Consider the following 28,000-nt stretch of genomic DNA (forward strand, 5'->3'; position numbering starts at 1 on the left):
TAATACATATTTCAAAAGTACCCGTATCTATTCATTATTCAAAAGTAAAAAAATTAATTAGCACACTCGTGTTAAGTAGTCAATGTTTTGAAGTTCATGCTGAAATCAAATAAATGAAAAACGTGTGCTGTTCACAAAGATGAAAGCATGAGAAATATGCTACTTGAGAAAAGATCTCAATGTCTTGATGCAACTGCTCTCTGGCATTCATTTCCTTCAAATTTTGGTACAAGTCAGGGAGGCCCTGCATCTAATTTACTACTGGGGATTATGTAGTTAAATCATTAACACTGTACATTTTACTTGTATATCCCAAATTTAACTATGTTGCCACTAAAGTCAGCCTCAGTTCTTGGTCTAAATCAAGCATTTTGTTGAACTTTAGAACAGAACTAATTATTAACACTAAACAATTGAAATTTATTTTTCAGCTTCAAGAAGAAAACAAAAAATATTCTACAGACAAATCAAAACAGAGTCATCCACAGGTCAGTCTAAAAACACTCAGTAGTTTTAGGTGTATGGTTTGCAAAACAGTAAAGTCTGTTATGCAGGTGTGGATGGGTAGACAGAAAGGACAAATGGGCAAAGAATCACTTTAGACTTGGTTTGGCCAGGAACTTCAAAAATTGTTCACTGGGGCACAAGCAGGTATAAACACTTACTTGCCCTATTTGTGGTCCTTCTGTTATTCTTTTCAACATTCTTTAGTCTTCTCTGGTTTCAGTATAGTACAGTACTGACTCTTATTCTGACTTTTCTGGCCTGTTGACTCTATTTCAGGTGCCTAACATCTTCACAGAAAATGCAGACTTTCAGCCCTATAAACTTCCATATGTTTCACATATTCAGATTATAATCTATTTTCCCTGTGGCCCTGATGCAGCAAGGACCTAACACATGTGCTTAATTTAATTTAGAACAGACTTGACTCACACTGAACAAGTACATTGTCTGCTTTAGACAATCTTTCTTAAGCCACTGAAAATACACCTGAGAACTCTCACTTTTCTCATTGTACAATCTTAAATACTTTAATACAAATGAGTAATCATAAATTCAAACCTTTTTCTACATCTAGGAGACAATGGAAGTGACCTTGAAAACAGAAGTGGAAGCTGGTGCTAGTGGTTTTAGCGTGACAGGTGGAGGAGATGAAGGAATATTTATTAAAAAAGTACTTAAGGAGTCTCCTGCTTCAAAAGTATTTAGTCTGAGAGAAGGTACAGTCTGATTTTCTAATTTTTTTTTTTTTTTTAAGTTTTATAATAATCAGGCATATATCTCTGTGTATATAGATACCTGCCTGATCTGTCATCTGTTTAGATAATAGAAATAGAAGATGCCAAGCCAACTAATATTATGACCTTTCCATATTAATAATTTCCAAGATAAGTTTCTTAATTATTAACAATATGTGAATTGTTTTGAATACCATTAAAAAAATCAAATTTTCACTGGAATAGTGAAAAGGTTATATAGAAAGTAGTATATACACAATTAAAATGGAGAGAAAAAACAACTCATTATTACATTCACAAAGAACCTGCCTTTCATTCTTCTACAAAATATTCTGCCACAGAACTCCGATAAATAGTGATTTAATCAAGAACAGAAGTCCAAAGTCTAAAAAAATATAAGAAAAAACTGTTACTGGCAGGGTGGTCAGACCCTGAAACAGATTGTCCAGAGAAGTTATGGAGTCACCACCCTTGGAAATATTCAAAACCTGACTGCGCACAGACTGAAGCAAGGTGCTGTCATTAACCCTGCCCTAAGCAGAGTGGTTGGACTAGATGATCTCCAGTGGTCCCTTCAACCTTAACTATTCTGTAATTCTAGTCTGTGAACATAATTTTATATTGTAAATCAATAGAAGTTGTTAAATATTTTTCTCTTGTATGAACATTAATTCAGCAGATTCTGAAAAATCACAAGAAAATACAAACTAATTGACATGATGTCTGATTCTTTTTGCAGGTGATCAGCTTCTAAGCGCCACAATATTTTTTGATAACATCAAATATGAAGATGCACTTAAGATTCTTCAATATTCTGAGCCATACAGAGTCCAGTTCAGCCTCAAAAGAAAAATTGCTGGGAAAGAAGAGCTGGAACATATTCACTCTACAGCCCAGTACAAAAAGGAAAGATTAAGTCAGGTACTAGTTACTTGATTAATTTACAAAGCTTGTATAACACTGTAGCAACATGCTATGTGGAAATACTGATTAGAAAATACAGTGCTTTTCTTCTTAAAACATCTTCTTACTAATATGAATATTCATTAGAATAAAAAAATCCCACACAATATTTGCATCCTTATAAACATTCTGGGCAAGACTATAGATTTTGGATAAAAACACAATCTTGATTTAGGGTAGAAAAACATTCTTCTCTAGTGAGTCAGAGCTGTTTCTGTTATTAAGTTCACTGATTGAATGAGCTCAGGTAAACTCTAATATTTATGTTCAATATTTTCAAAGTGTAAGATACCAGTAAATATTTTTCTCAAAAGCTCAGCAATGAAATATTATCATAAAAATATGTTGAATCCCTGATATCTCCATAGGCAGGATCTGCTCACAGGTCTTCACCACATTCAAAATTATTTTTGCATATTTTCTCTTCATATATACATGTATTTATACAGCAATACAGAGAGATGTTTTGCAACGATGGTATACTTTCACAAGTCCACATATTACTGTCATATAATCTATTTATTTTATGTAATTTCTGCCTGAATTACATCCTCCATTTTCAGGATTTTTTAACATAAGAAGCAGATAACGTGAATACAAAGCTCAATTCTCTACATATTTTATAGTATATATTTTATTGTCTATATTTTATTGTCTATATTTTTTGTCTTGCCTCTATATTTAGTTAACTCTTAATCTACTAACTATATTTGTTCTTTCAGGAAAAAGAACTCAGTGAAAGCATTCCTGAAGAAACACTGCATATTTCAGGAAAAACTATTTCAGAAGAAGACAGGGAAACATTAATTGTAAACCAAAGGGTAGGAAGAAGCAAGAGACCTAAAAAAGACAGATTGTCATGGCCAAAATTCCAGTCAATTAAAAATAAAAAGATATTGGGACACAGAAGATCTCATAGTACATCTGATGCATATGAGCCTGCTCTACAGGATATTTCCCCTACAAGCACAGACACAGAGTCTCAATTTCAACAAGAAGTTCATATTAAAGAAAAAAAAGGAAGCCAAAAGAAACTGAAGTTCCCTAGTATTGGATTCAAAATGCACAGATCCAAAGGAGAATCTCAAGACAAGCAAAAAAAAGAAATAAAAGCTACACTGTTATCTGAAAGACAAAAGATACATAAAGAAGATATCAGTATGGAAAGTCCTGAAATACTGACTGTTGAATATACCACATCTCCTGCTTATGAAATGAAAACAGAGGAGTTACATGAAACTTTAACAAAAGACTTAAAAGATATGAAAAACGGTATTCCCACTCATGAAAAAAAATGCCCTGAAGTTGAAATAAGCATTAAAACAGAAAAGGAAAAGAAATCAGCACTGAAGCTTACTGTACCTGAAGGACCAGCTATAACAACACAGGTACTGAAGCCCAGTTCAGAAGCAGCAGATCTGAAAGAAAGTCCAACTAAACAACTACCACAAGCCTCATCAAAATCACGGAAAAAGAAACAGAAAGGAACAGCTGATAAAACAGAAGGAGAATCTGGAATTAACATAGACATAATGGATCATGCAGCAAAAGGATCCATACAGGTAAGAGGTCTAGAAATAGGCACTGCTAAAGCAGAATTACATACACCTGACATACTGGAAACAGAAGAAAAGCAAATGGAAGATGACACACAAATACCAAAAGTTCCGAAAACAAAATCTGAAATTTCAGTGCCCAAAAGAAAAGAGCCAGAGACTGAGAACACTTTAACCAAACCAGAAAGTGATGTTCCACGTTCTGTACCAGAAACAACAGCTGATGAAATTACAGAGGTAGGCAGGAAGTTAGAAGTGAAAACTCACATATCTGATGCAGAATCAGAAGAATCTACTTTGAAAATGCAAATACCATCATTCAAAATTGCCAAAATACCTAAAGTTGACACTAAAATATCAAGAGAAGACAGCACAGTTGAATCAGATGATATTGTTAAAAAGGCACAGACAGAGGATGATATGCCCATGAGTGATAAAGACTTGAAGATGGACAGTGGCATGAAGACAGGTGAAAAGGATACGGAAGGAAAAGAAAGCAAATTCAGACTACCAAAGTTTAAACTGCCTACATTTACCTGGGCAACCGCAAAGGATGAGACAGGGGAACCTTACAGTCAGTTAAGGGACAAGGAAGCAAAGATGCCATCCCTAAAAGAAGGAGCAAAAACGGAAATGAGTGTATCAGGAGAAGATACGACATTTCCAAATGCTGAAATGGAGATAGGAATATCCAAAGAAAAAATAAGCGAAAAAAATATCGAACACACACTAGGAGATGAATTACCAACAATAAAAAAGCAACATATAAAAGAGTCATTACCAGACATGCATTTGGAAAAAACAACAGGACAAATACAGCCTATAAAAACTGACGAAGAAGTAAAAATGGATGAACCCAGTACACCAACCCAGAAAAAAGAAGAAACTATCTCTCAAATAGGAACAACAAAAGATGAAAAAGAAATAAAAATGAAAGAAAAAAAGATAAAATTAACGAAAAAAGGATTCTTTAAACAACACACAGAAATTCCAACAGAAAATATAGAAATAACAAAATACAAAACGAATGTAAAATATACAGAAAATGAAATTTCAGAAACAAAAAAAGGAAAAACCACGGTTACAATGACAGCACAGGAAGTTATAGAGAAAAAGCCCTCCCTCAAAGCTGACACCAAAGCTCCTAAGGTGGACATCAGCCTGCCCTCCGTCGACGTCACCCTTCCAAAGGCCAGCGTCGAGCTGCAGGCACCCGAGGCGGTGCACTACGTCGAAGGGGAAGCAAAAGCCCCAGAGAAGGAAGCCACGAAGGCCAAGGACGGCAAGTTCAAAATGCCCAAGTTCGGCATGCCTTCCTTTGGCTGGTCCAGCAGCAGAGAGGCCAAGGGCACGGGAGCTGCTGATGTAGACGTGAGCCTCAAGGAGCCCCAAGTGACGGCGCCCTCAGGAGCCGCCGACGTTGAGGTGACCCTGCCCAGGGCTGAGATCCAAACTCCCGGCGTCGAGATGACCATCGAGACAGCCGCCGGCGGAGACGGTGAGAAAGGCCGGTTCAAAATGCCTGACGTCAAGATGCCCAGCATCAAGGCTCCCAAAGTCGAGGCGGACGTCAGCCTGCCCAAAGTCGAGGCCAGCCTGCCAGAGGCAGAGGTCAAGGCCGGCGCCGTCGACATCAGCATCTCGGCGCCCGACATCAAGCTGCCCTCCGTGGAAGGCTCCCTTGACCTCCAGGCACCCGAGGTAGACGTGAAAGTGCCCTCCGCCGAAGGCTCGCTCGACGGAGCCGAGCTGGAAGCCACGGGCCTCAAAGGGAAGTTTAAGATGCCCAAGTTCGACAAGCCCAAATTCGGAGTGTCGGCGCCCAAGGCGGAAGGGCCCGAAGGCGAGGTCAGCCTGCCCACCGCTGAGGTTGACCTGCCCTCCGGCACCGTGACGGTGGCAGGGGAAGGCCCTGCACTGGGCCTCAAAGCTGACGTTGCCGGTGCCAAGACCGAAGGGGCTGGCTGGAAGCTGGAAAAGCCCTCCCTCAAAATGCCCAAAGCTGACATCAAAGCTCCCAAGGTGGACATCAGCCTGCCCTCCGTCGACGTCACCCTTCCAAAGGCCAGCGTCGAGCTGCAGGCACCCGAGGCGGCGCTCGCCCTCGAAGGGGAAGCAAAAGCCCCAGAGAAGGAGGCCACGAAGGCCAAGGACGGCAAGTTCAAAATGCCCAAGTTCGGCATGCCTTCCTTTGGCTGGTCCAGCAGCAGAGAGGCCAAGGGCACCGTGGCCGCCGATGTGGACGTGAGCCTCAAGGAGCCCCAAGTGACGGCGCCCTCGGGAGCCGCCGACGTTGAGGTGACCCTGCCCGGGGCCGAGATCCAAGCTCCCGGCGTCGAGGTGACCATCGAGACAGCCGCCGGCGGAGACGGCGAGAAAGGCCGGTTCAAAATGCCCGACGTCAAGATGCCCAGCGTCAAGCTGCCCAAAGTCAAAGCGCCCCACGTGCAGGTCAGCCTGCCAAAGGGCGAGATCTCCGTGCCCAAAGGCCAGGCCGAACTCCCGGAGGGCGAGCTCACCCTGCAGGGCCCCGACGCCGAAGGCAGCCTGGACGTGGCTGCCGGCAAAGTGGAGGGCAGCGGCATGAAAATACACATGCCAAAAGTCAAGGTGCCCAGCGTGGCCTTCTCCAAGCCGACCGTCAAGGCTCCCAAAGTCGAGGCGGACGTCAGCCTGCCCAAAGTCGAGGCCAGCCTGCCAGAGGCAGAGGTCAAGGCCGGCGCCGTCGACATCAGCATCTCGGCGCCCGACATCAAGCTGCCCTCCGTGGAAGGCTCCCTTGACCTCCAGGCACCCGAGGTAGACGTGAAAGTGCCCTCCGCCGAAGGCTCGCTCGACGGAGCCGAGCTGGAAGCCACGGGCCTCAAAGGGAAGTTTAAGATGCCCAAGTTCGACAAGCCCAAATTCGGAGTGTCGGCGCCCAAGGCGGAAGGGCCCGAAGGCGAGGTCAGCCTGCCCACCGCTGAGGTTGACCTGCCCTCCGGCACCGTGACGGTGGCAGGGGAAGGCCCTGCACTGGGCCTCAAAGCTGACGTTGCCGGTGCCAAGACCGAAGGGGCTGGCTGGAAGCTGGAAAAGCCCTCCCTCAAAATGCCCAAAGCTGACATCAAAGCTCCCAAGGTGGACATCAGCCTGCCCTCCGTCGACGTCACCCTTCCAAAGGCCAGCGTCGAGCTGCAGGCACCCGAGGCGGCGCTCGCCCTCGAAGGGGAAGCAAAAGCCCCAGAGAAGGAGGCCACGAAGGCCAAGGACGGCAAGTTCAAAATGCCCAAGTTCGGCATGCCTTCCTTTGGCTGGTCCAGCAGCAGAGAGGCCAAGGGCACCGTGGCCGCCGATGTGGACGTGAGCCTCAAGGAGCCCCAAGTGACGGCGCCCTCGGGAGCCGCCGACGTTGAGGTGACCCTGCCCGGGGCCGAGATCCAAGCTCCCGGCGTCGAGGTGACCATCGAGACAGCCGCCGGCGGAGACGGCGAGAAAGGCCGGTTCAAAATGCCCGACGTCAAGATGCCCAGCGTCAAGCTGCCCAAAGTCAAAGCGCCCCACGTGCAGGTCAGCCTGCCAAAGGGCGAGATCTCCGTGCCCAAAGGCCAGGCCGAACTCCCGGAGGGCGAGCTCACCCTGCAGGGCCCCGACGCCGAAGGCAGCCTGGACGTGGCTGCCGGCAAAGTGGAGGGCAGCGGCATGAAAATACACATGCCAAAAGTCAAGGTGCCCAGCGTGGCCTTCTCCAAGCCGACCGTCAAGGCTCCCAAAGTCGAGGCGGACGTCAGCCTGCCCAAAGTCGAGGCCAGCCTGCCAGAGGCAGAGGTCAAGGCCGGCGCCGTCGACATCAGCATCTCGGCGCCCGACATCAAGCTGCCCTCCGTGGAAGGCTCCCTTGACCTCCAGGCACCCGAGGTAGACGTGAAAGTGCCCTCCGCCGAAGGTTCGCTCGACGGAGCCGAGCTGGAAGCCACGGGCCTCAAAGGGAAGTTTAAGATGCCCAAGTTCGACAAGCCCAAATTCGGAGTGTCGGCGCCCAAGGCGGAAGGGCCCGAAGGCGAGGTCAGCCTGCCCACCGCTGAGGTTGACCTGCCCTCCGGCACCGTGACGGTGGCAGGGGAAGGCCCTGCACTGGGCCTCAAAGCTGACGTTGCCGGTGCCAAGACCGAAGGGGCTGGCTGGAAGCTGGAAAAGCCCTCCCTCAAAATGCCCAAAGCTGACATCAAAGCTCCCAAGGTGGACATCAGCCTGCCCTCCGTCGACGTCACCCTTCCAAAGGCCAGCGTCGAGCTGCAGGCACCCGAGGCGGCGCTCGCCCTCGAAGGGGAAGCAAAAGCCCCAGAGAAGGAGGCCACGAAGGCCAAGGACGGCAAGTTCAAAATGCCCAAGTTCGGCATGCCTTCCTTTGGCTGGTCCAGCAGCAGAGAGGCCAAGGGCACCGTGGCCGCCGATGTGGACGTGAGCCTCAAGGAGCCCCAAGTGACGGCGCCCTCGGGAGCCGCCGACGTTGAGGTGACCCTGCCCGGGGCCGAGATCCAAGCTCCCGGCGTCGAGGTGACCATCGAGACAGCCGCCGGCGGAGACGGCGAGAAAGGCCGGTTCAAAATGCCCGACGTCAAGATGCCCAGCGTCAAGCTGCCCAAAGTCAAAGCGCCCCACGTGCAGGTCAGCCTGCCAAAGGGCGAGATCTCCGTGCCCAAAGGCCAGGCCGAACTCCCGGAGGGCGAGCTCACCCTGCAGGGCCCCGACGCCGAAGGCAGCCTGGACGTGGCTGCCGGCAAAGTGGAGGGCAGCGGCATGAAAATACACATGCCAAAAGTCAAGGTGCCCAGCGTGGCCTTCTCCAAGCCGACCGTCAAGGCTCCCAAAGTCGAGGCGGACGTCAGCCTGCCCAAAGTCGAGGCCAGCCTGCCAGAGGCAGAGGTCAAGGCCGGCGCCGTCGACATCAGCATCTCGGCGCCCGACATCAAGCTGCCCTCCGTGGAAGGCTCCCTTGACCTCCAGGCACCCGAGGTAGACGTGAAAGTGCCCTCCGCCGAAGGCTCGCTCGACGGAGCCGAGCTGGAAGCCACGGGCCTCAAAGGGAAGTTTAAGATGCCCAAGTTCGACAAGCCCAAATTCGGAGTGTCGGCGCCCAAGGCGGAAGGGCCCGAAGGCGAGGTCAGCCTGCCCACCGCTGAGGTTGACCTGCCCTCCGGCACCGTGACGGTGGCAGGGGAAGGCCCTGCACTGGGCCTCAAAGCTGACGTTGCCGGTGCCAAGACCGAAGGGGCTGGCTGGAAGCTGGAAAAGCCCTCCCTCAAAATGCCCAAAGCTGACATCAAAGCTCCCAAGGTGGACATCAGCCTGCCCTCCGTCGACGTCACCCTTCCAAAGGCCAGCGTCGAGCTGCAGGCACCCGAGGCGGCGCTCACCCTCGAAGGGGAAGCAAAAGCCCCAGAGAAGGAGGCCACGAAGGCCAAGGACGGCAAGTTCAAAATGCCCAAGTTCGGCATGCCTTCCTTTGGCTGGTCCAGCAGCAGAGAGGCCAAGGGCACCGTGGCCGCCGATGTGGACGTGAGCCTCAAGGAGCCCCAAGTGACGGCGCCCTCGGGAGCCGCCGACGTTGAGGTGACCCTGCCCGGGGCCGAGATCCAAGCTCCCGGCGTCGAGGTGACCATCGAGACAGCCGCCGGCGGAGACGGCGAGAAAGGCCGGTTCAAAATGCCCGACGTCAAGATGCCCAGCGTCAAGCTGCCCAAAGTCAAAGCGCCCCACGTGCAGGTCAGCCTGCCAAAGGGCGAGATCTCCGTGCCCAAAGCCCAGGCCGAACTCCCGGAGGGCGAGCTCACCCTGCAGGGCCCCGACGCCGAAGGCAGCCTGGACGTGGCTGCCGGCAAAGTGGAGGGCAGCGGCATGAAAATACACATGCCAAAAGTCAAGGTGCCCAGCGTGGCCTTCTCCAAGCCGACCGTCAAGGCTCCCAAAGTCGAGGCGGACGTCAGCCTGCCCAAAGTCGAGGCCAGCCTGCCAGAGGCAGAGGTCAAGGCCGGCGCCGTCGACATCAGCATCTCGGCGCCCGACATCAAGCTGCCCTCCGTGGAAGGCTCCCTTGACCTCCAGGCACCCGAGGTAGACGTGAAAGTGCCCTCCGCCGAAGGCTCGCTCGACGGAGCCGAGCTGGAAGCCACGGGCCTCAAAGGGAAGTTTAAGATGCCCAAGTTCGACAAGCCCAAATTCGGAGTGTCGGCGCCCAAGGCGGAAGGGCCCGAAGGCGAGGTCAGCCTGCCCACCGCTGAGGTTGACCTGCCCTCCGGCACCGTGACGGTGGCAGGGGAAGGCCCTGCACTGGGCCTCAAAGCTGACGTTGCCGGTGCCAAGACCGAAGGGGCTGGCTGGAAGCTGGAAAAGCCCTCCCTCAAAATGCCCAAAGCTGACATCAAAGCTCCCAAGGTGGACATCAGCCTGCCCTCCGTCGACGTCACCCTTCCAAAGGCCAGCGTCGAGCTGCAGGCACCCGAGGCGGCGCTCGCCCTCGAAGGGGAAGCAAAAGCCCCAGAGAAGGAGGCCACGAAGGCCAAGGACGGCAAGTTCAAAATGCCCAAGTTCGGCATGCCTTCCTTTGGCTGGTCCAGCAGCAGAGAGGCCAAGGGCACCGTGGCCGCCGATGTGGACGTGAGCCTCAAGGAGCCCCAAGTGACGGCGCCCTCGGGAGCCGCCGACGTTGAGGTGACCCTGCCCGGGGCCGAGATCCAAGCTCCCGGCGTCGAGGTGACCATCGAGACAGCCGCCGGCGGAGACGGCGAGAAAGGCCGGTTCAAAATGCCCGACGTCAAGATGCCCAGCGTCAAGCTGCCCAAAGTCAAAGCGCCCCACGTGCAGGTCAGCCTGCCAAAGGGCGAGATCTCCGTGCCCAAAGCCCAGGCCGAACTCCCGGAGGGCGAGCTCACCCTGCAGGGCCCCGACGCCGAAGGCAGCCTGGACGTGGCTGCCGGCAAAGTGGAGGGCAGCGGCATGAAAATACACATGCCAAAAGTCAAGGTGCCCAGCGTGGCCTTCTCCAAGCCGACCGTCAAGGCTCCCAAAGTCGAGGCGGACGTCAGCCTGCCCAAAGTCGAGGCCAGCCTGCCAGAGGCAGAGGTCAAGGCCGGCGCCGTCGACATCAGCATCTCGGCGCCCGACATCAAGCTGCCCTCCGTGGAAGGCTCCCTTGACCTCCAGGCACCCGAGGTAGACGTGAAAGTGCCCTCCGCCGAAGGCTCGCTCGACGGAGCCGAGCTGGAAGCCACGGGCCTCAAAGGGAAGTTTAAGATGCCCAAGTTCGACAAGCCCAAATTCGGAGTGTCGGCGCCCAAGGCGGAAGGGCCCGAAGGCGAGGTCAGCCTGCCCACCGCTGAGGTTGACCTGCCCTCCGGCACCGTGACGGTGGCAGGGGAAGGCCCTGCACTGGGCCTCAAAGCTGACGTTGCCGGTGCCAAGACCGAAGGGGCTGGCTGGAAGCTGGAAAAGCCCTCCCTCAAAATGCCCAAAGCTGACATCAAAGCTCCCAAGGTGGACATCAGCCTGCCCTCCGTCGACGTCACCCTTCCAAAGGCCAGCGTCGAGCTGCAGGCACCCGAGGCGGCGCTCGCCCTCGAAGGGGAAGCAAAAGCCCCAGAGAAGGAGGCCACGAAGGCCAAGGACGGCAAGTTCAAAATGCCCAAGTTCGGCATGCCTTCCTTTGGCTGGTCCAGCAGCAGAGAGGCCAAGGGCACCGTGGCCGCCGATGTGGACGTGAGCCTCAAGGAGCCCCAAGTGACGGCGCCCTCGGGAGCCGCCGACGTTGAGGTGACCCTGCCCGGGGCCGAGATCCAAGCTCCCGGCGTCGAGGTGACCATCGAGACAGCCGCCGGCGGAGACGGCGAGAAAGGCCGGTTCAAAATGCCCGACGTCAAGATGCCCAGCGTCAAGCTGCCCAAAGTCAAAGCGCCCCACGTGCAGGTCAGCCTGCCAAAGGGCGAGATCTCCGTGCCCAAAGCCCAGGCCGAACTCCCGGAGGGCGAGCTCACCCTGCAGGGCCCCGACGCCGAAGGCAGCCTGGACGTGGCTGCCGGCAAAGTGGAGGGCAGCGGCATGAAAATACACATGCCAAAAGTCAAGGTGCCCAGCGTGGCCTTCTCCAAGCCGACCGTCAAGGCTCCCAAAGTCGAGGCGGACGTCAGCCTGCCCAAAGTCGAGGCCAGCCTGCCAGAGGCAGAGGTCAAGGCCGGCGCCGTCGACATCAGCATCTCGGCGCCCGACATCAAGCTGCCCTCCGTGGAAGGCTCCCTTGACCTCCAGGCACCCGAGGTAGACGTGAAAGTGCCCTCCGCCGAAGGCTCGCTCGACGGAGCCGAGCTGGAAGCCACGGGCCTCAAAGGGAAGTTTAAGATGCCCAAGTTCGACAAGCCCAAATTCGGAGTGTCGGCGCCCAAGGCGGAAGGGCCCGAAGGCGAGGTCAGCCTGCCCACCGCTGAGGTTGACCTGCCCTCCGGCACCGTGACGGTGGCAGGGGAAGGCCCTGCACTGGGCCTCAAAGCTGACGTTGCCGGTGCCAAGACCGAAGGGGCTGGCTGGAAGCTGGAAAAGCCCTCCCTCAAAATGCCCAAAGCTGACATCAAAGCTCCCAAGGTGGACATCAGCCTGCCCTCCGTCGACGTCACCCTTCCAAAGGCCAGCGTCGAGCTGCAGGCACCCGAGGCGGCGCTCGCCCTCGAAGGGGAAGCAAAAGCCCCAGAGAAGGAGGCCACGAAGGCCAAGGACGGCAAGTTCAAAATGCCCAAGTTCGGCATGCCTTCCTTTGGCTGGTCCAGCAGCAGAGAGGCCAAGGGCACCGTGGCCGCCGATGTGGACGTGAGCCTCAAGGAGCCCCAAGTGACGGCGCCCTCGGGAGCCGCCGACGTTGAGGTGACCCTGCCCGGGGCCGAGATCCAAGCTCCCGGCGTCGAGGTGACCATCGAGACAGCCGCCGGCGGAGACGGCGAGAAAGGCCGGTTCAAAATGCCCGACGTCAAGATGCCCAGCGTCAAGCTGCCCAAAGTCAAAGCGCCCCACGTGCAGGTCAGCCTGCCAAAGGGCGAGATCTCCATGCCCAAAGGCCAGGCCGAACTCCCGGAGGGCGAGCTCACCCTGCAGGGCCCCGACGCCGAAGGCAGCCTGGACGTGGCTGCCGGCAAAGTGGAGGGCAGCGGCATGAAAATACACATGCCAAAAGTCAAGGTGCCCAGCGTGGCCTTCTCCAAGCCGACCGTCAAGGCTCCCAAAGTCGAGGCGGACGTCAGCCTGCCCAAAGTCGAGGCCAGCCTGCCAGAGGCAGAGGTCAAGGCCGGCGCCGTCGACATCAGCATCTCGGCGCCCGACATCAAGCTGCCCTCCGTGGAAGGCTCCCTTGACCTCCAGGCACCCGAGGTAGACGTGAAAGTGCCCTCCGCCGAAGGCTCGCTCGACGGAGCCGAGCTGGAAGCCACGGGCCTCAAAGGGAAGTTTAAGATGCCCAAGTTCGACAAGCCCAAATTCGGAGTGTCGGCGCCCAAGGCGGAAGGGCCCGAAGGCGAGGTCAGCCTGCCCACCGCTGAGGTTGACCTGCCCTCCGGCACCGTGACGGTGGCAGGGGAAGGCCCTGCACTGGGCCTCAAAGCTGACGTTGCCGGTGCCAAGACCGAAGGGGCTGGCTGGAAGCTGGAAAAGCCCTCCCTCAAAATGCCCAAAGCTGACATCAAAGCTCCCAAGGTGGACATCAGCCTGCCCTCCGTCGACGTCACCCTTCCAAAGGCCAGCGTCGAGCTGCAGGCACCCGAGGCGGCGCTCGCCCTCGAAGGGGAAGCAAAAGCCCCAGAGAAGGAGGCCACGAAGGCCAAGGACGGCAAGTTCAAAATGCCCAAGTTCGGCATGCCTTCCTTTGGCTGGTCCAGCAGCAGAGAGGCCAAGGGCACCGTGGCCGCCGATGTGGACGTGAGCCTCAAGGAGCCCCAAGTGACGGCGCCCTCGGGAGCCGCCGACGTTGAGGTGACCCTGCCCGGGGCCGAGATCCAAGCTCCCGGCGTCGAGGTGACCATCGAGACAGCCGCCGGCGGAGACGGCGAGAAAGGCCGGTTCAAAATGCCCGACGTCAAGATGCCCAGCGTCAAGCTGCCCAAAGTCAAAGCGCCCCACGTGCAGGTCAGCCTGCCAAAGGGCGAGATCTCCGTGCCCAAAGGCCAGGCCGAACTCCCGGAGGGCGAGCTCACCCTGCAGGGCCCCGACGCCGAAGGCAGCCTGGACGTGGCTGCCGGCAAAGTGGAGGGCAGCGGCATGAAAATACACATGCCAAAAGTCAAGGTGCCCAGCGTGGCCTTCTCCAAGCCGACCGTCAAGGCTCCCAAAGTCGAGGCGGACGTCAGCCTGCCCAAAGTCGAGGCCAGCCTGCCAGAGGCAGAGGTCAAGGCCGGCGCCGTCGACATCAGCATCTCGGCGCCCGACATCAAGCTGCCCTCCGTGGAAGGCTCCCTTGACCTCCAGGCACCCGAGGTAGACGTGAAAGTGCCCTCCGCCGAAGGCTCGCTCGACGGAGCCGAGCTGGAAGCCACGGGCCTCAAAGGGAAGTTTAAGATGCCCAAGTTCGACAAGCCCAAATTCGGAGTGTCGGCGCCCAAGGCGGAAGGGCCCGAAGGCGAGGTCAGCCTGCCCACCGCTGAGGTTGACCTGCCCTCCGGCACCGTGACGGTGGCAGGGGAAGGCCCTGCACTGGGCCTCAAAGCTGACGTTGCCGGTGCCAAGACCGAAGGGGCTGGCTGGAAGCTGGAAAAGCCCTCCCTCAAAATGCCCAAAGCTGACATCAAAGCTCCCAAGGTGGACATCAGCCTGCCCTCCGTCGACGTCACCCTTCCAAAGGCCAGCGTCGAGCTGCAGGCACCCGAGGCGGCGCTCGCCCTCGAAGGGGAAGCAAAAGCCCCAGAGAAGGAGGCCACGAAGGCCAAGGACGGCAAGTTCAAAATGCCCAAGTTCGGCATGCCTTCCTTTGGCTGGTCCAGCAGCAGAGAGGCCAAGGGCACCGTGGCCGCCGATGTGGACGTGAGCCTCAAGGAGCCCCAAGTGACGGCGCCCTCGGGAGCCGCCGACGTTGAGGTGACCCTGCCCGGGGCCGAGATCCAAGCTCCCGGCGTCGAGGTGACCATCGAGACAGCCGCCGGCGGAGACGGCGAGAAAGGCCGGTTCAAAATGCCCGACGTCAAGATGCCCAGCGTCAAGCTGCCCAAAGTCAAAGCGCCCCACGTGCAGGTCAGCCTGCCAAAGGGCGAGATCTCCGTGCCCAAAGGCCAGGCCGAACTCCCGGAGGGCGAGCTCACCCTGCAGGGCCCCGACGCCGAAGGCAGCCTGGACGTGGCTGCCGGCAAAGTGGAGGGCAGCGGCATGAAAATACACATGCCAAAAGTCAAGGTGCCCAGCGTGGCCTTCTCCAAGCCGACCGTCAAGGCTCCCAAAGTCGAGGCGGACGTCAGCCTGCCCAAAGTCGAGGCCAGCCTGCCAGAGGCAGAGGTCAAGGCCGGCGCCGTCGACATCAGCATCTCGGCGCCCGACATCAAGCTGCCCTCCGTGGAAGGCTCCCTTGACCTCCAGGCACCCGAGGTAGACGTGAAAGTGCCCTCCGCCGAAGGCTCGCTCGACGGAGCCGAGCTGGAAGCCACGGGCCTCAAAGGGAAGTTTAAGATGCCCAAGTTCGACAAGCCCAAATTCGGAGTGTCGGCGCCCAAGGCGGAAGGGCCCGAAGGCGAGGTCAGCCTGCCCACCGCTGAGGTTGACCTGCCCTCCGGCACCGTGACGGTGGCAGGGGAAGGCCCTGCACTGGGCCTCAAAGCTGACGTTGCCGGTGCCAAGACCGAAGGGGCTGGCTGGAAGCTGGAAAAGCCCTCCCTCAAAATGCCCAAAGCTGACATCAAAGCTCCCAAGGTGGACATCAGCCTGCCCTCCGTCGACGTCACCCTTCCAAAGGCCAGCGTCGAGCTGCAGGCACCCGAGGCGGCGCTCGCCCTCGAAGGGGAAGCAAAAGCCCCAGAGAAGGAGGCCACGAAGGCCAAGGACGGCAAGTTCAAAATGCCCAAGTTCGGCATGCCTTCCTTTGGCTGGTCCAGCAGCAGAGAGGCCAAGGGCACCGTGGCCGCCGATGTGGACGTGAGCCTCAAGGAGCCCCAAGTGACGGCGCCCTCGGGAGCCGCCGACGTTGAGGTGACCCTGCCCGGGGCCGAGATCCAAGCTCCCGGCGTCGAGGTGACCATCGAGACAGCCGCCGGCGGAGACGGCGAGAAAGGCCGGTTCAAAATGCCCGACGTCAAGATGCCCAGCGTCAAGCTGCCCAAAGTCAAAGCGCCCCACGTGCAGGTCAGCCTGCCAAAGGGCGAGATCTCCGTGCCCAAAGCCCAGGCCGAACTCCCGGAGGGCGAGCTCACCCTGCAGGGCCCCGACGCCGAAGGCAGCCTGGACGTGGCTGCCGGCAAAGTGGAGGGCAGCGGCATGAAAATACACATGCCAAAAGTCAAGGTGCCCAGCGTGGCCTTCTCCAAGCCGACCGTCAAGGCTCCCAAAGTCGAGGCGGACGTCAGCCTGCCCAAAGTCGAGGCCAGCCTGCCAGAGGCAGAGGTCAAGGCCGGCGCCGTCGACATCAGCATCTCGGCGCCCGACATCAAGCTGCCCTCCGTGGAAGGCTCCCTTGACCTCCAGGCACCCGAGGTAGACGTGAAAGTGCCCTCCGCCGAAGGCTCGCTCGACGGAGCCGAGCTGGAAGCCACGGGCCTCAAAGGGAAGTTTAAGATGCCCAAGTTCGACAAGCCCAAATTCGGAGTGTCGGCGCCCAAGGCGGAAGGGCCCGAAGGCGAGGTCAGCCTGCCCACCGCTGAGGTTGACCTGCCCTCCGGCACCGTGACGGTGGCAGGGGAAGGCCCTGCACTGGGCCTCAAAGCTGACGTTGCCGGTGCCAAGACCGAAGGGGCTGGCTGGAAGCTGGAAAAGCCCTCCCTCAAAATGCCCAAAGCTGACATCAAAGCTCCCAAGGTGGACATCAGCCTGCCCTCCGTCGACGTCACCCTTCCAAAGGCCAGCGTCGAGCTGCAGGCACCCGAGGCGGCGCTCGCCCTCGAAGGGGAAGCAAAAGCCCCAGAGAAGGAGGCCACGAAGGCCAAGGACGGCAAGTTCAAAATGCCCAAGTTCGGCATGCCTTCCTTTGGCTGGTCCAGCAGCAGAGAGGCCAAGGGCACCGTGGCCGCCGATGTGGACGTGAGCCTCAAGGAGCCCCAAGTGACGGCGCCCTCGGGAGCCGCCGACGTTGAGGTGACCCTGCCCGGGGCCGAGATCCAAGCTCCCGGCGTCGAGGTGACCATCGAGACAGCCGCCGGCGGAGACGGCGAGAAAGGCCGGTTCAAAATGCCCGACGTCAAGATGCCCAGCGTCAAGCTGCCCAAAGTCAAAGCGCCCCACGTGCAGGTCAGCCTGCCAAAGGGCGAGATCTCCGTGCCCAAAGGCCAGGCCGAACTCCCGGAGGGCGAGCTCACCCTGCAGGGCCCCGACGCCGAAGGCAGCCTGGACGTGGCTGCCGGCAAAGTGGAGGGCAGCGGCATGAAAATACACATGCCAAAAGTCAAGGTGCCCAGCGTGGCCTTCTCCAAGCCGACCGTCAAGGCTCCCAAAGTCGAGGCGGACGTCAGCCTGCCCAAAGTCGAGGCCAGCCTGCCAGAGGCAGAGGTCAAGGCCGGCGCCGTCGACATCAGCATCTCGGCGCCCGACATCAAGCTGCCCTCCGTGGAAGGCTCCCTTGACCTCCAGGCACCCGAGGTAGACGTGAAAGTGCCCTCCGCCGAAGGCTCGCTCGACGGAGCCGAGCTGGAAGCCACGGGCCTCAAAGGGAAGTTTAAGATGCCCAAGTTCGACAAGCCCAAATTCGGAGTGTCGGCGCCCAAGGCGGAAGGGCCCGAAGGCGAGGTCAGCCTGCCCACCGCTGAGGTTGACCTGCCCTCCGGCACCGTGACGGTGGCAGGGGAAGGCCCTGCACTGGGCCTCAAAGCTGACGTTGCCGGTGCCAAGACCGAAGGGGCTGGCTGGAAGCTGGAAAAGCCCTCCCTCAAAATGCCCAAAGCTGACATCAAAGCTCCCAAGGTGGACATCAGCCTGCCCTCCGTCGACGTCACCCTTCCAAAGGCCAGCGTCGAGCTGCAGGCACCCGAGGCGGCGCTCGCCCTCGAAGGGGAAGCAAAAGCCCCAGAGAAGGAGGCCACGAAGGCCAAGGACGGCAAGTTCAAAATGCCCAAGTTCGGCATGCCTTCCTTTGGCTGGTCCAGCAGCAGAGAGGCCAAGGGCACCGTGGCCGCCGATGTGGACGTGAGCCTCAAGGAGCCCCAAGTGACGGCGCCCTCGGGAGCCGCCGACGTTGAGGTGACCCTGCCCGGGGCCAAGATCCAAGCTCCCGGCGTCGAGGTGACCATCGAGACAGCCGCCGGCGGAGACGGCGAGAAAGGCCGGTTCAAAATGCCCGACGTCAAGATGCCCAGCGTCAAGCTGCCCAAAGTCAAAGCGCCCCACGTGCAGGTCAGCCTGCCAAAGGGCGAGATCTCCGTGCCCAAAGGCCAGGCCGAACTCCCGGAGGGCGAGCTCACCCTGCAGGGCCCCGACGCCGAAGGCAGCCTGGACGTGGCTGCCGGCAAAGTGGAGGGCAGCGGCATGAAAATACACATGCCAAAAGTCAAGGTGCCCAGCGTGGCCTTCTCCAAGCCGACCGTCAAGGCTCCCAAAGTCGAGGCGGACGTCAGCCTGCCCAAAGTCGAGGCCAGCCTGCCAGAGGCAGAGGTCAAGGCCGGCGCCGTCGACATCAGCATCTCGGCGCCCGACATCAAGCTGCCCTCCGTGGAAGGCTCCCTTGACCTCCAGGCACCCGAGGTAGACATGAAAGTGCCCTCCGCCGAAGGCTCGCTCGACGGAGCCGAGCTGGAAGCCACGGGCCTCAAAGGGAAGTTTAAGATGCCCAAGTTCGACAAGCCCAAATTCGGAGTGTCGGCGCCCAAGGCGGAAGGGCCCGAAGGCGAGGTCAGCCTGCCCACCGCTGAGGTTGACCTGCCCTCTGGCACCGTGACGGTGGCAGGGGAAGGCCCTGCACTGGGCCTCAAAGCTGACGTTGCCGGTGCCAAGACCGAAGGGGCTGGCTGGAAGCTGGAAAAGCCCTCCCTCAAAATGCCCAAAGCTGACATCAAAGCTCCCAAGGTGGACATCAGCCTGCCCTCCGTCGACGTCACCCTTCCAAAGGCCAGCGTCGAGCTGCAGGCACCCGAGGCGGCGCTCGCCCTCGAAGGGGAAGCAAAAGCCCCAGAGAAGGAGGCCACGAAGGCCAAGGACGGCAAGTTCAAAATGCCCAAGTTCGGCATGCCTTCCTTTGGCTGGTCCAGCAGCAGAGAGGCCAAGGGCACCGTGGCCGCCGATGTGGACGTGAGCCTCAAGGAGCCCCAAGTGACGGCGCCCTCGGGAGCCGCCGACGTTGAGGTGACCCTGCCCGGGGCCGAGATCCAAGCTCCCGGCGTCGAGGTGACCATCGAGACAGCCGCCGGCGGAGACGGCGAGAAAGGCCGGTTCAAAATGCCCGACGTCAAGATGCCCAGCGTCAAGCTGCCCAAAGTCAAAGCGCCCCACGTGCAGGTCAGCCTGCCAAAGGGCGAGATCTCCGTGCCCAAAGGCCAGGCCGAACTCCCGGAGGGCGAGCTCACCCTGCAGGGCCCCGACGCCGAAGGCAGCCTGGACGTGGCTGCCGGCAAAGTGGAGGGCAGCGGCATGAAAATACACATGCCAAAAGTCAAGGTGCCCAGCGTGGCCTTCTCCAAGCCGACCGTCAAGGCTCCCAAAGTCGAGGCGGACGTCAGCCTGCCCAAAGTCGAGGCCAGCCTGCCAGAGGCAGAGGTCAAGGCCGGCGCCGTCGACATCAGCATCTCGGCGCCCGACATCAAGCTGCCCTCCGTGGAAGGCTCCCTTGACCTCCAGGCACCCGAGGTAGACGTGAAAGTGCCCTCCGCCGAAGGCTCGCTCGACGGAGCCGAGCTGGAAGCCACGGGCCTCAAAGGGAAGTTTAAGATGCCCAAGTTCGACAAGCCCAAATTCGGAGTGTCGGCGCCCAAGGCGGAAGGGCCCGAAGGCGAGGTCAGCCTGCCCACCGCTGAGGTTGACCTGCCCTCCGGCACCGTGACGGTGGCAGGGGAAGGCCCTGCACTGGGCCTCAAAGCTGACGTTGCCGGTGCCAAGACCGAAGGGGCTGGCTGGAAGCTGGAAAAGCCCTCCCTCAAAATGCCCAAAGCTGACATCAAAGCTCCCAAGGTGGACATCAGCCTGCCCTCCGTCGACGTCACCCTTCCAAAGGCCAGCGTCGAGCTGCAGGCACCCGAGGCGGCGCTCGCCCTCGAAGGGGAAGCAAAAGCCCCAGAGAAGGAGGCCACGAAGGCCAAGGACGGCAAGTTCAAAATGCCCAAGTTCGGCATGCCTTCCTTTGGCTGGTCCAGCAGCAGAGAGGCCAAGGGCACCGTGGCCGCCGATGTGGACGTGAGCCTCAAGGAGCCCCAAGTGACGGCGCCCTCGGGAGCCGCCGACGTTGAGGTGACCCTGCCCGGGGCCGAGATCCAAGCTCCCGGCGTCGAGGTGACCATCGAGACAGCCGCCGGCGGAGACGGCGAGAAAGGCCGGTTCAAAATGCCCGACGTCAAGATGCCCAGCGTCAAGCTGCCCAAAGTCAAAGCGCCCCACGTGCAGGTCAGCCTGCCAAAGGGCGAGATCTCCGTGCCCAAAGCCCAGGCCGAACTCCCGGAGGGCGAGCTCACCCTGCAGGGCCCCGACGCCGAAGGCAGCCTGGACGTGGCTGCCGGCAAAGTGGAGGGCAGCGGCATGAAAATACACATGCCAAAAGTCAAGGTGCCCAGCGTGGCCTTCTCCAAGCCGACCGTCAAGGCTCCCAAAGTCGAGGCGGACGTCAGCCTGCCCAAAGTCGAGGCCAGCCTGCCAGAGGCAGAGGTCAAGGCCGGCGCCGTCGACATCAGCATCTCGGCGCCCGACATCAAGCTGCCCTCCGTGGAAGGCTCCCTTGACCTCCAGGCACCCGAGGTAGACATGAAAGTGCCCTCCGCCGAAGGCTCGCTCGACGGAGCCGAGCTGGAAGCCACGGGCCTCAAAGGGAAGTTTAAGATGCCCAAGTTCGACAAGCCCAAATTCGGAGTGTCGGCGCCCAAGGCGGAAGGGCCCGAAGGCGAGGTCAGCCTGCCCACCGCTGAGGTTGACCTGCCCTCCGGCACCGTGACGGTGGCAGGGGAAGGCCCTGCACTGGGCCTCAAAGCTGACGTTGCCGGTGCCAAGACCGAAGGGGCTGGCTGGAAGCTGGAAAAGCCCTCCCTCAAAATGCCCAAAGCTGACATCAAAGCTCCCAAGGTGGACATCAGCCTGCCCTCCGTCGACGTCACCCTTCCAAAGGCCAGCGTCGAGCTGCAGGCACCCGAGGCGGCGCTCGCCCTCGAAGGGGAAGCAAAAGCCCCAGAGAAGGAGGCCACGAAGGCCAAGGACGGCAAGTTCAAAATGCCCAAGTTCGGCATGCCTTCCTTTGGCTGGTCCAGCAGCAGAGAGGCCAAGGGCACCGTGGCCGCCGATGTGGACGTGAGCCTCAAGGAGCCCCAAGTGACGGCGCCCTCGGGAGCCGCCGACGTTGAGGTGACCTTGCCCGGGGCCGAGATACAAGTGGCTGGTATTGATGTTGGTTTAGGTACAACCTCAGTTAAGGAGGAGGCTGTTACTAAAACTAAATCTTCTTTGTTTAGAATTCCTAAGGTTTCCCTTCCTAAAAGTTCTAAGCAGCATCTACAGAGTAAGTCTGTTATGGAAGTTTCTGAATCAGAATCTAGTTGTTATTCTGTAACCGAGGAATCTCCTGCTGTGATTTCAGGCGGTCTTGATTCTAATTTGTTTTCTGATATTAAGGGAGATAATGCTCCCAAAAGTAGCAAGTTTAGAATTCCTAATTTGGGTTTCTCTAAGGTTGATATTAGTTCTTCTAAATTTGAGCAGGATTCACCTTTATCAACGGGGGATGTTACTCTTACTAAATATCAAATGAATATTGGAGAATCTGAATCAGATTTTGAAATTTTGAATGAAGATGGTTCTTGGGAGGAAGTAATTACGAAGCCAGGAATGAAAACACCAACTGCTGAAATATCTCTTGGACACACAGAATATACAGTTAAAATACCTAAATTCCGAAAACCAAAGTTCGGAATTTCTTGGTCTAAGGGAAAGCCATCAGAAAGTGATGTTGTTTCCAAAGTGGAATCTGAAATTGCCAAGGAAAAGATAACATCTGATATGTTTGATATTGATATTGAATATCCATCTCAGATTCCTGATGCAGAATTAAGTCTAAAGTTACAAAAGCCTTCACCCGAATGTGTTACGGATGCAGCGAAGTTGGACGTCAGTCTCCCATCAACAGAAGATGCCATGCCAGAATTAGAAATGGAAATCCATGGCCCAAAGTGCAAGACAGAACAGGAATTAATTTCAGGAGAGAAGGACACGGAGGAGAAAGAAAGCAAATTTAAAATGTCAAAATTCAAACTACCTTCATTTAGTTGGTCCCCAAAAAAAGAAGCTATTGTTCCTTCTGAAGCTGAGGGACATCTGGAAGAATCCAATGTGTCTATTTCGTCCGGAGACACAGAATCAAAGTTAACACTAATTATCCCTGAGAATCAACACCTTCATATGGAATTGGATACAGCAACAGAAAAAGATGGTGAAAAGGGAAAAAACAAGAAGTCCCAATTTATCATGCCAAAGATCTCACTCCCTAAAGCGAAGGGTCAAAAAGTCCAGGTCTCTCTGCCCGTACTAGAAACTGATGTATTTGACCCCAAGCAAGAAAAAGACGGAGATGTTTCAGTACAGGAATCTGAGAAAGGGAGTAGTGGAGAAAGGGCAGAAATGGGTGTAAAAATGCCAAAAGTTAGAGTTCCAACTTTGGAATTTTCCAAACCAGAAGTCAAAGCTCCCAAAATAGAGGTGGATATTAGCATGCCTACAGGTGAGATCATACTTCCTGTATGTGAACAGGATGGCTTAACATTGAAATCAGCTGTTGATGATACCAGCCTCTCTACCTCAGATACTAAGATGGTAGCTAAAGGCTCCTTTGAGGTGAAGAGTTCTGAGACAAGTACTGAAAGTGAAATTGCTGTGGGGGGTGTAGAAATAAAAGCTGAAGGTTCTGAAGGGAAAACAAAATTGTCTAAATTCCAAATGCCAAAGTTTGGCATGACACATTCTAAAGGGAAAGGGTCGGAAAAGGAGGTCAGCCAATCCAAATCAGAAGCCATGGTTCCCCAACTAAAAGCAATGATAGAAATAGCTGATGTTGCCATGGAAGCACCAAATTTGGAGGTGGAATGTGGTGCAGGAACAGAAACATCCAGCCCTAAATTCAAAACAACCGAAGCTGACAATAAGGCACCAGAAGTTGATGTTCACCTCCCATCAGGTGACATTTCTATCCCAAAGACAGACAGTGATATTCAGGATTCAGATATAGCACTAAAAAATAAAGAGGAAATAAAGCGTACAGATGGAGATGGAGAAGAGAAAGAAGGACATTTCAAAATGCCAAAATTCAAACTTCCATCCTTCAATTGGTCACCAAAGAAGGAAACAACTGTTAAGCCGGATTCTGGAGCAATTTTGGAAGATAATAAACTTGCTGCAAAGTCAGGCAGAACAGACACTGAAGTGGGAGGAACTGCAAGTGATGATCAAGGTCCTAGGCCAGCCCTTGATCTGGAAATATCTGCAGGAAAAGATGAACAGAAAAGTCCAATTAAAAAACCTCAGTTTGTCATGCCTAAAATTTCACTTTCCAAGATCAAGGTTCCCAAATCGCAGACACACACACCAAAAGTTGAAGCTGGTGCTACTATTCCTAAAACACAAAAAGATGGAGATGATTCCATACAGATACCTGATATAGAAAGAAGTCATTCCAAAAGGACAGAAGAAGGGGCACAAATCAGCATAAAACCAGCTGCAGTTAAGATCTCCACGTTGGAGTTTTCCAAAACAGAAACTGGAGCCTCCCAGACTGACAAGGGAGTCATCTCAGCGAAGATTGATGCTGCTGTGCCTTCCTCAGAGGGGAGTTTTCAACAGGTTGTCCTAAAACCAAGTTCTGATGATGATTTCATTCAAAAAACGGGTATTAAGTACTCCAAAGGAGATACTGCAATTGAACTGAGGAGCCCTGAAACAGCAACTGAAGGATCATTAATTATGGATGAAAGAAGGATGAAAGTGGAAGGTCCTGATGGGAAGATTAAAATGCCCAAATTCCAGAAGCCAAAGTTTGGAATCTCCCTGACAAAAGGGAAAGGCCCAGAGTCAGAGATCAGCTCTCCAAAAATAGAAGCTGAGCTACCCCAGCTAAAAATGACAACAGAAATTGCTGACATTGCTGTGGGAGTGCCAGCATCAGAATTTACATCTGATACACCAGATCCTGGATTAGGGATTTATGCTTGTAAAGCAAAAACACCTCAAGTTCTGACAGCTGGCACTGAAGCTCCAAAGGTAGACATAAGCCCCAAGGCAGTGTCTAAATCAATGACAGAGGAAGATACTGAGAGTCCTGAGGAGAAAGAAGTCAAATTAAAAGAAGAACATGAAATTAAAGCTGAAGAAGTTCAGACTGAAGAACAACAGGGATGGTTTAAAATGCCAAAATTCAGAATACCTGCATTTGGCCGGACATCCTTAAAGGAAAAAAAAGGTGATGCTGATGTTGAAAGAAGTCTGGAAAAAACTCAGGCAGGCATTCCCTCTTCCAAAGAACACACTGAAACGAGTATTCCTGAAGATACCTTCTCATTACCACATGCAGTTGCTGAAATTACTATTGGAAAAGAAGGGATTCAAAAATTAGGAGAATCTGTGAAGGGTTCTGGTGTTAGCTTGCCAAAGATGGAAGGCGATATTTCATTATCTGCAGAAAGTACAGATAGTAGAGTGAATATTCCAAAAACTGAAACATATGCAGACATAGTTAAGCGTGGTGCTGAAGGACAAAAAATGCACACTTCAGAATTCGTAGTGTCTTCAACAGAATTAACTAAACCAGAAATAAGTGTTTCAAAAATTGACAGAGACAGCAGTTCACCAAGTAAGCTCCCTATATGTACTCTGTCTCTTCAAGAGCATAAAGTCAAATCACAGGATACAGAGCTCCCAAAGATTGAAAGTACCACTGAACTAGAGGCTTCAAGTGCAGAATTTAAAACATCATCAGCTGAAATTACTCTGGACGGAACACAGGACAGAGCAGATGTTAGTCTTTCAAAGGGAAAGCTAGACATTCAAAATCAAGGGGCAGTGATTAATACAGGAAAGATAAAGACAGGTGAGATGAAAATTATAGGAAAAGACAGTGAGTTAAAATGGCCCTCGTGTGAATGGTCTACAACAAATGTTGTAGCTAAGCTGGAAGATATAAAGGTAGAAGTTCCAGGTGTGAAAATGGATGTTAAAATTGCCAGAGTAGATCCTGAAATGAAATCTCAAGTGAAAAAAAGTGTTGAAAAGGACATGTCTGCAAATGTGGAAGAGCAAGTAGAAGACAGAGCAGAAACAAGTAAAATTAAACCATACAAGTTTAAGATTCCAAAGTTCGGAGTGTTGCACTCAGAAGTAAAGGGTTTAAAAGATGATATCAATTTGCCAAAGTCAGAAGCTATGTCAGTGTCTGAAACTGAAATAGGCACAGCAGAAATGCAGTTTCAAAAATTAGAAGGATCCATTGGCCTGACAAGTCCAACTCGAGATCATATGGACTCATCTGCTAGAATAACAGAGGAAACGGTGGACAAATCACAGGATGGCCTGGAAGTAAATATAAAAATTCCCAAGCTAAAAATACCGAGATTCACTTTCAAAGCTCTCCCAACTGAAGCTGATGTTTCAGTGTCAAAAATAGTACTGGATCAAAAAAGAACTATTTCTGACATTGAAGTGGTGCATCTGCAAGCAAGTTCTGCTGTCCCTGAAGAAACTCCAGAGACTCTAGAGGGCAATATTCAAAAAGCAAAAAGCAAAATTCTAACTCTGACTGAACCTGACATTAAAACAGCACAGATGACTGCTACCATAGATTCCTCCCTTTCAAATGCAGGGCAAGACATTCATTGGTCATATGTAGAAGGCCAAGAAGTGAGTGAGATAGTAGAACCCGAACATGTTGCTATTGAAAGGTGTGAAATTTACACTACTGAGATAGTGAAGGAATCAGAGATTCTTTCATCTGAAGTTAAAACTGCTACCTTGGGATTCTCATTGCTCAAGGTGAAGTTGCCTGAATCACACAGTGACTTAGAAGTGTTAGTCCAGGAGCCATCTTCAGTGGAAGATGCATCAATGGAATGTTCTGGTAAAAGCTTTGGAGCAGATGTACAGAGGCCTGGCAGTGCTGAGATTCAACCATGTGATAAACCTCACACTGAGACTGAAGGATCTAGTAGAGTGATAGGTTTGCCAAAGTTAAAAACATTTGCCGTTGAAGTAAAGCCCTCTGGTAAACCTGAGGAGAGTCATCCTGACAAGTCACCAGAGGAAATAACCACAGCTCCTCTCTCTAAAGATGAGGATGTAGCTGAAGCTCTAGAAGATGAGGAAAAATACATAACTAACGAAAAAGAAAAGACTGATAGTAAAAGATCTCCTGGAAGATTCAAATTTTGGCTTCCAAGTATTGGCTTTTCATCTTCTGGTGATGAAACAAGCTCAGATTCAAAAACAGAAGTAAAAAAAATAGAAGAAATGAAACCAGAAGATATGAAACCAAGTGACACATCTGCTAGTGATTCTTCTAAGCAAACAGAAAAAACTGGATGGTTTAGATTTCCCAAGCTTGGTTTCTCGTCTCCTTCCAAAAAAGCTAAGACTGTTGACAAAGAAGAGATAGGTCATAAAGAGAGAAGAATCTCAGATGAAGATAGCCCATCAGATAAACCTGAAGTATTTTTTGATGCACAAGAAACCTTATCACCCAAAGAAACAACAGAGGGTGAAAAAGTTGAAATTGATGGGACCTCATCTAATGTTCCAGTTTCTCGAACTATCGTTACATCTTCAGCAAGGACTGAACTAATCTTGTTGGAGGAAGAAAAAGATAGTCAATCTAATATTTCTGGAGAGACAACCAAATGAAGATTGTCTTCTCTCAACACCCTCAGTGAAAATAAAATAATCTATACAGAAAAAAGAAAAAGAGAGAGAGAAAGAAAAAAGAGAGAGAGAGAAAAAGAAACAATGTTTTCCTGATTTTCCAGTAGTCAAAAATTGAACAAAACTCAAAGTTGATATTTATGAAAACTATTGACTGAACAGGATTTACCACATCTAAATCTTCAGACACATGAATGTGCTGTACTGTGCAGTAATAAAAATACTACTTCATCCAAATCTGTCCCGAAGGCAACAACTACTACAAGTACAGGGAAGTTCATAGTTTTAGTAAAGTCGTAGAAGATACCTGAACCATGAAAGTAAACTATTGAAAAGACTCAATGACAACATACAAACTTGTTAAATATGCTTCTCAAAACAATGCCAGTTATGATTAGATTATAGATTACTTGCAAACAGAGTATAAACTAGTACTACGAGAATTATACTTACCTGTTTAGATTTTGGACATTTCTGACCTATTTTTGCTTTCTTACTAAACTATTTTTCTTTATTTCAGCTAAGGTAATGCATATATTCCACAGTCATTTAAAAATGCAAAATGAAAGCAAAATACTAGTGTAGAGAGACTAAGTCTTTACCCCTTCCTCTCTTCTCATTTTAGATTACTGTGGTGGGTCATATTTAGCCTTAAAAGGTCAAAAATAAATCAATAAATCAATAAATTCAAGACCAAAAATAATATTTCACATTTTAAGGAACCAAAATAAAACATGGTGGTAAAGAATAATTATAAAAATTTGGAAAAATAAATTTTTATGTGTATATTTACTGGATAGATAAATGCACAGAATGATCTGCCACACTTTGGTGGAATTGCTTCAAAGATTTTCTGGGAAAGGAGATGTATATAATTATTTACCTCTGTTTATATTAATGCTTCTCTAAAGTGCACAGCCAAAACCAGAGTGCATACGTGACAGCCTTCATATGTATCATTAAAACACTGTCTGTATTCTTAATTCACAATAAACTCACCATATGAAAAATAAAACAAGTACC

The 28,000-nt window shown here is 53.2% G+C and overlaps 1 protein-coding gene across 1 annotated transcript in view; it reads left to right on the plus strand.

The window, feature by feature from the left end:
* AHNAK2 (AHNAK nucleoprotein 2) overlaps window positions 1–27,999 on the plus strand; it is a 54,815-nt gene extending 26,816 nt beyond the window's left edge. Inside the window, exons 4-7 of the mRNA XM_082762522.1 lie at window positions 432–488; window positions 1,082–1,223; window positions 1,981–2,162; window positions 2,927–27,999. Of these exons, the coding sequence (XP_082618648.1) occupies window positions 1,088–1,223; window positions 1,981–2,162; window positions 2,927–26,959 (24,351 nt within the window). The 5' untranslated portion in view covers window positions 432–488; window positions 1,082–1,087 and the 3' untranslated portion in view covers window positions 26,960–27,999. The remainder of the gene's footprint in view (window positions 1–431; window positions 489–1,081; window positions 1,224–1,980; window positions 2,163–2,926) is intronic.
* Window position 28,000: the final 1 nt, after the last annotated feature.

The sequence above is a fragment of the Aythya marila genome, assembly GCF_965140915.1.
Source record: "Aythya marila genome assembly, chromosome: 5".
Lineage (NCBI taxonomy): Eukaryota > Metazoa > Chordata > Aves > Anseriformes > Anatidae > Aythya > Aythya marila.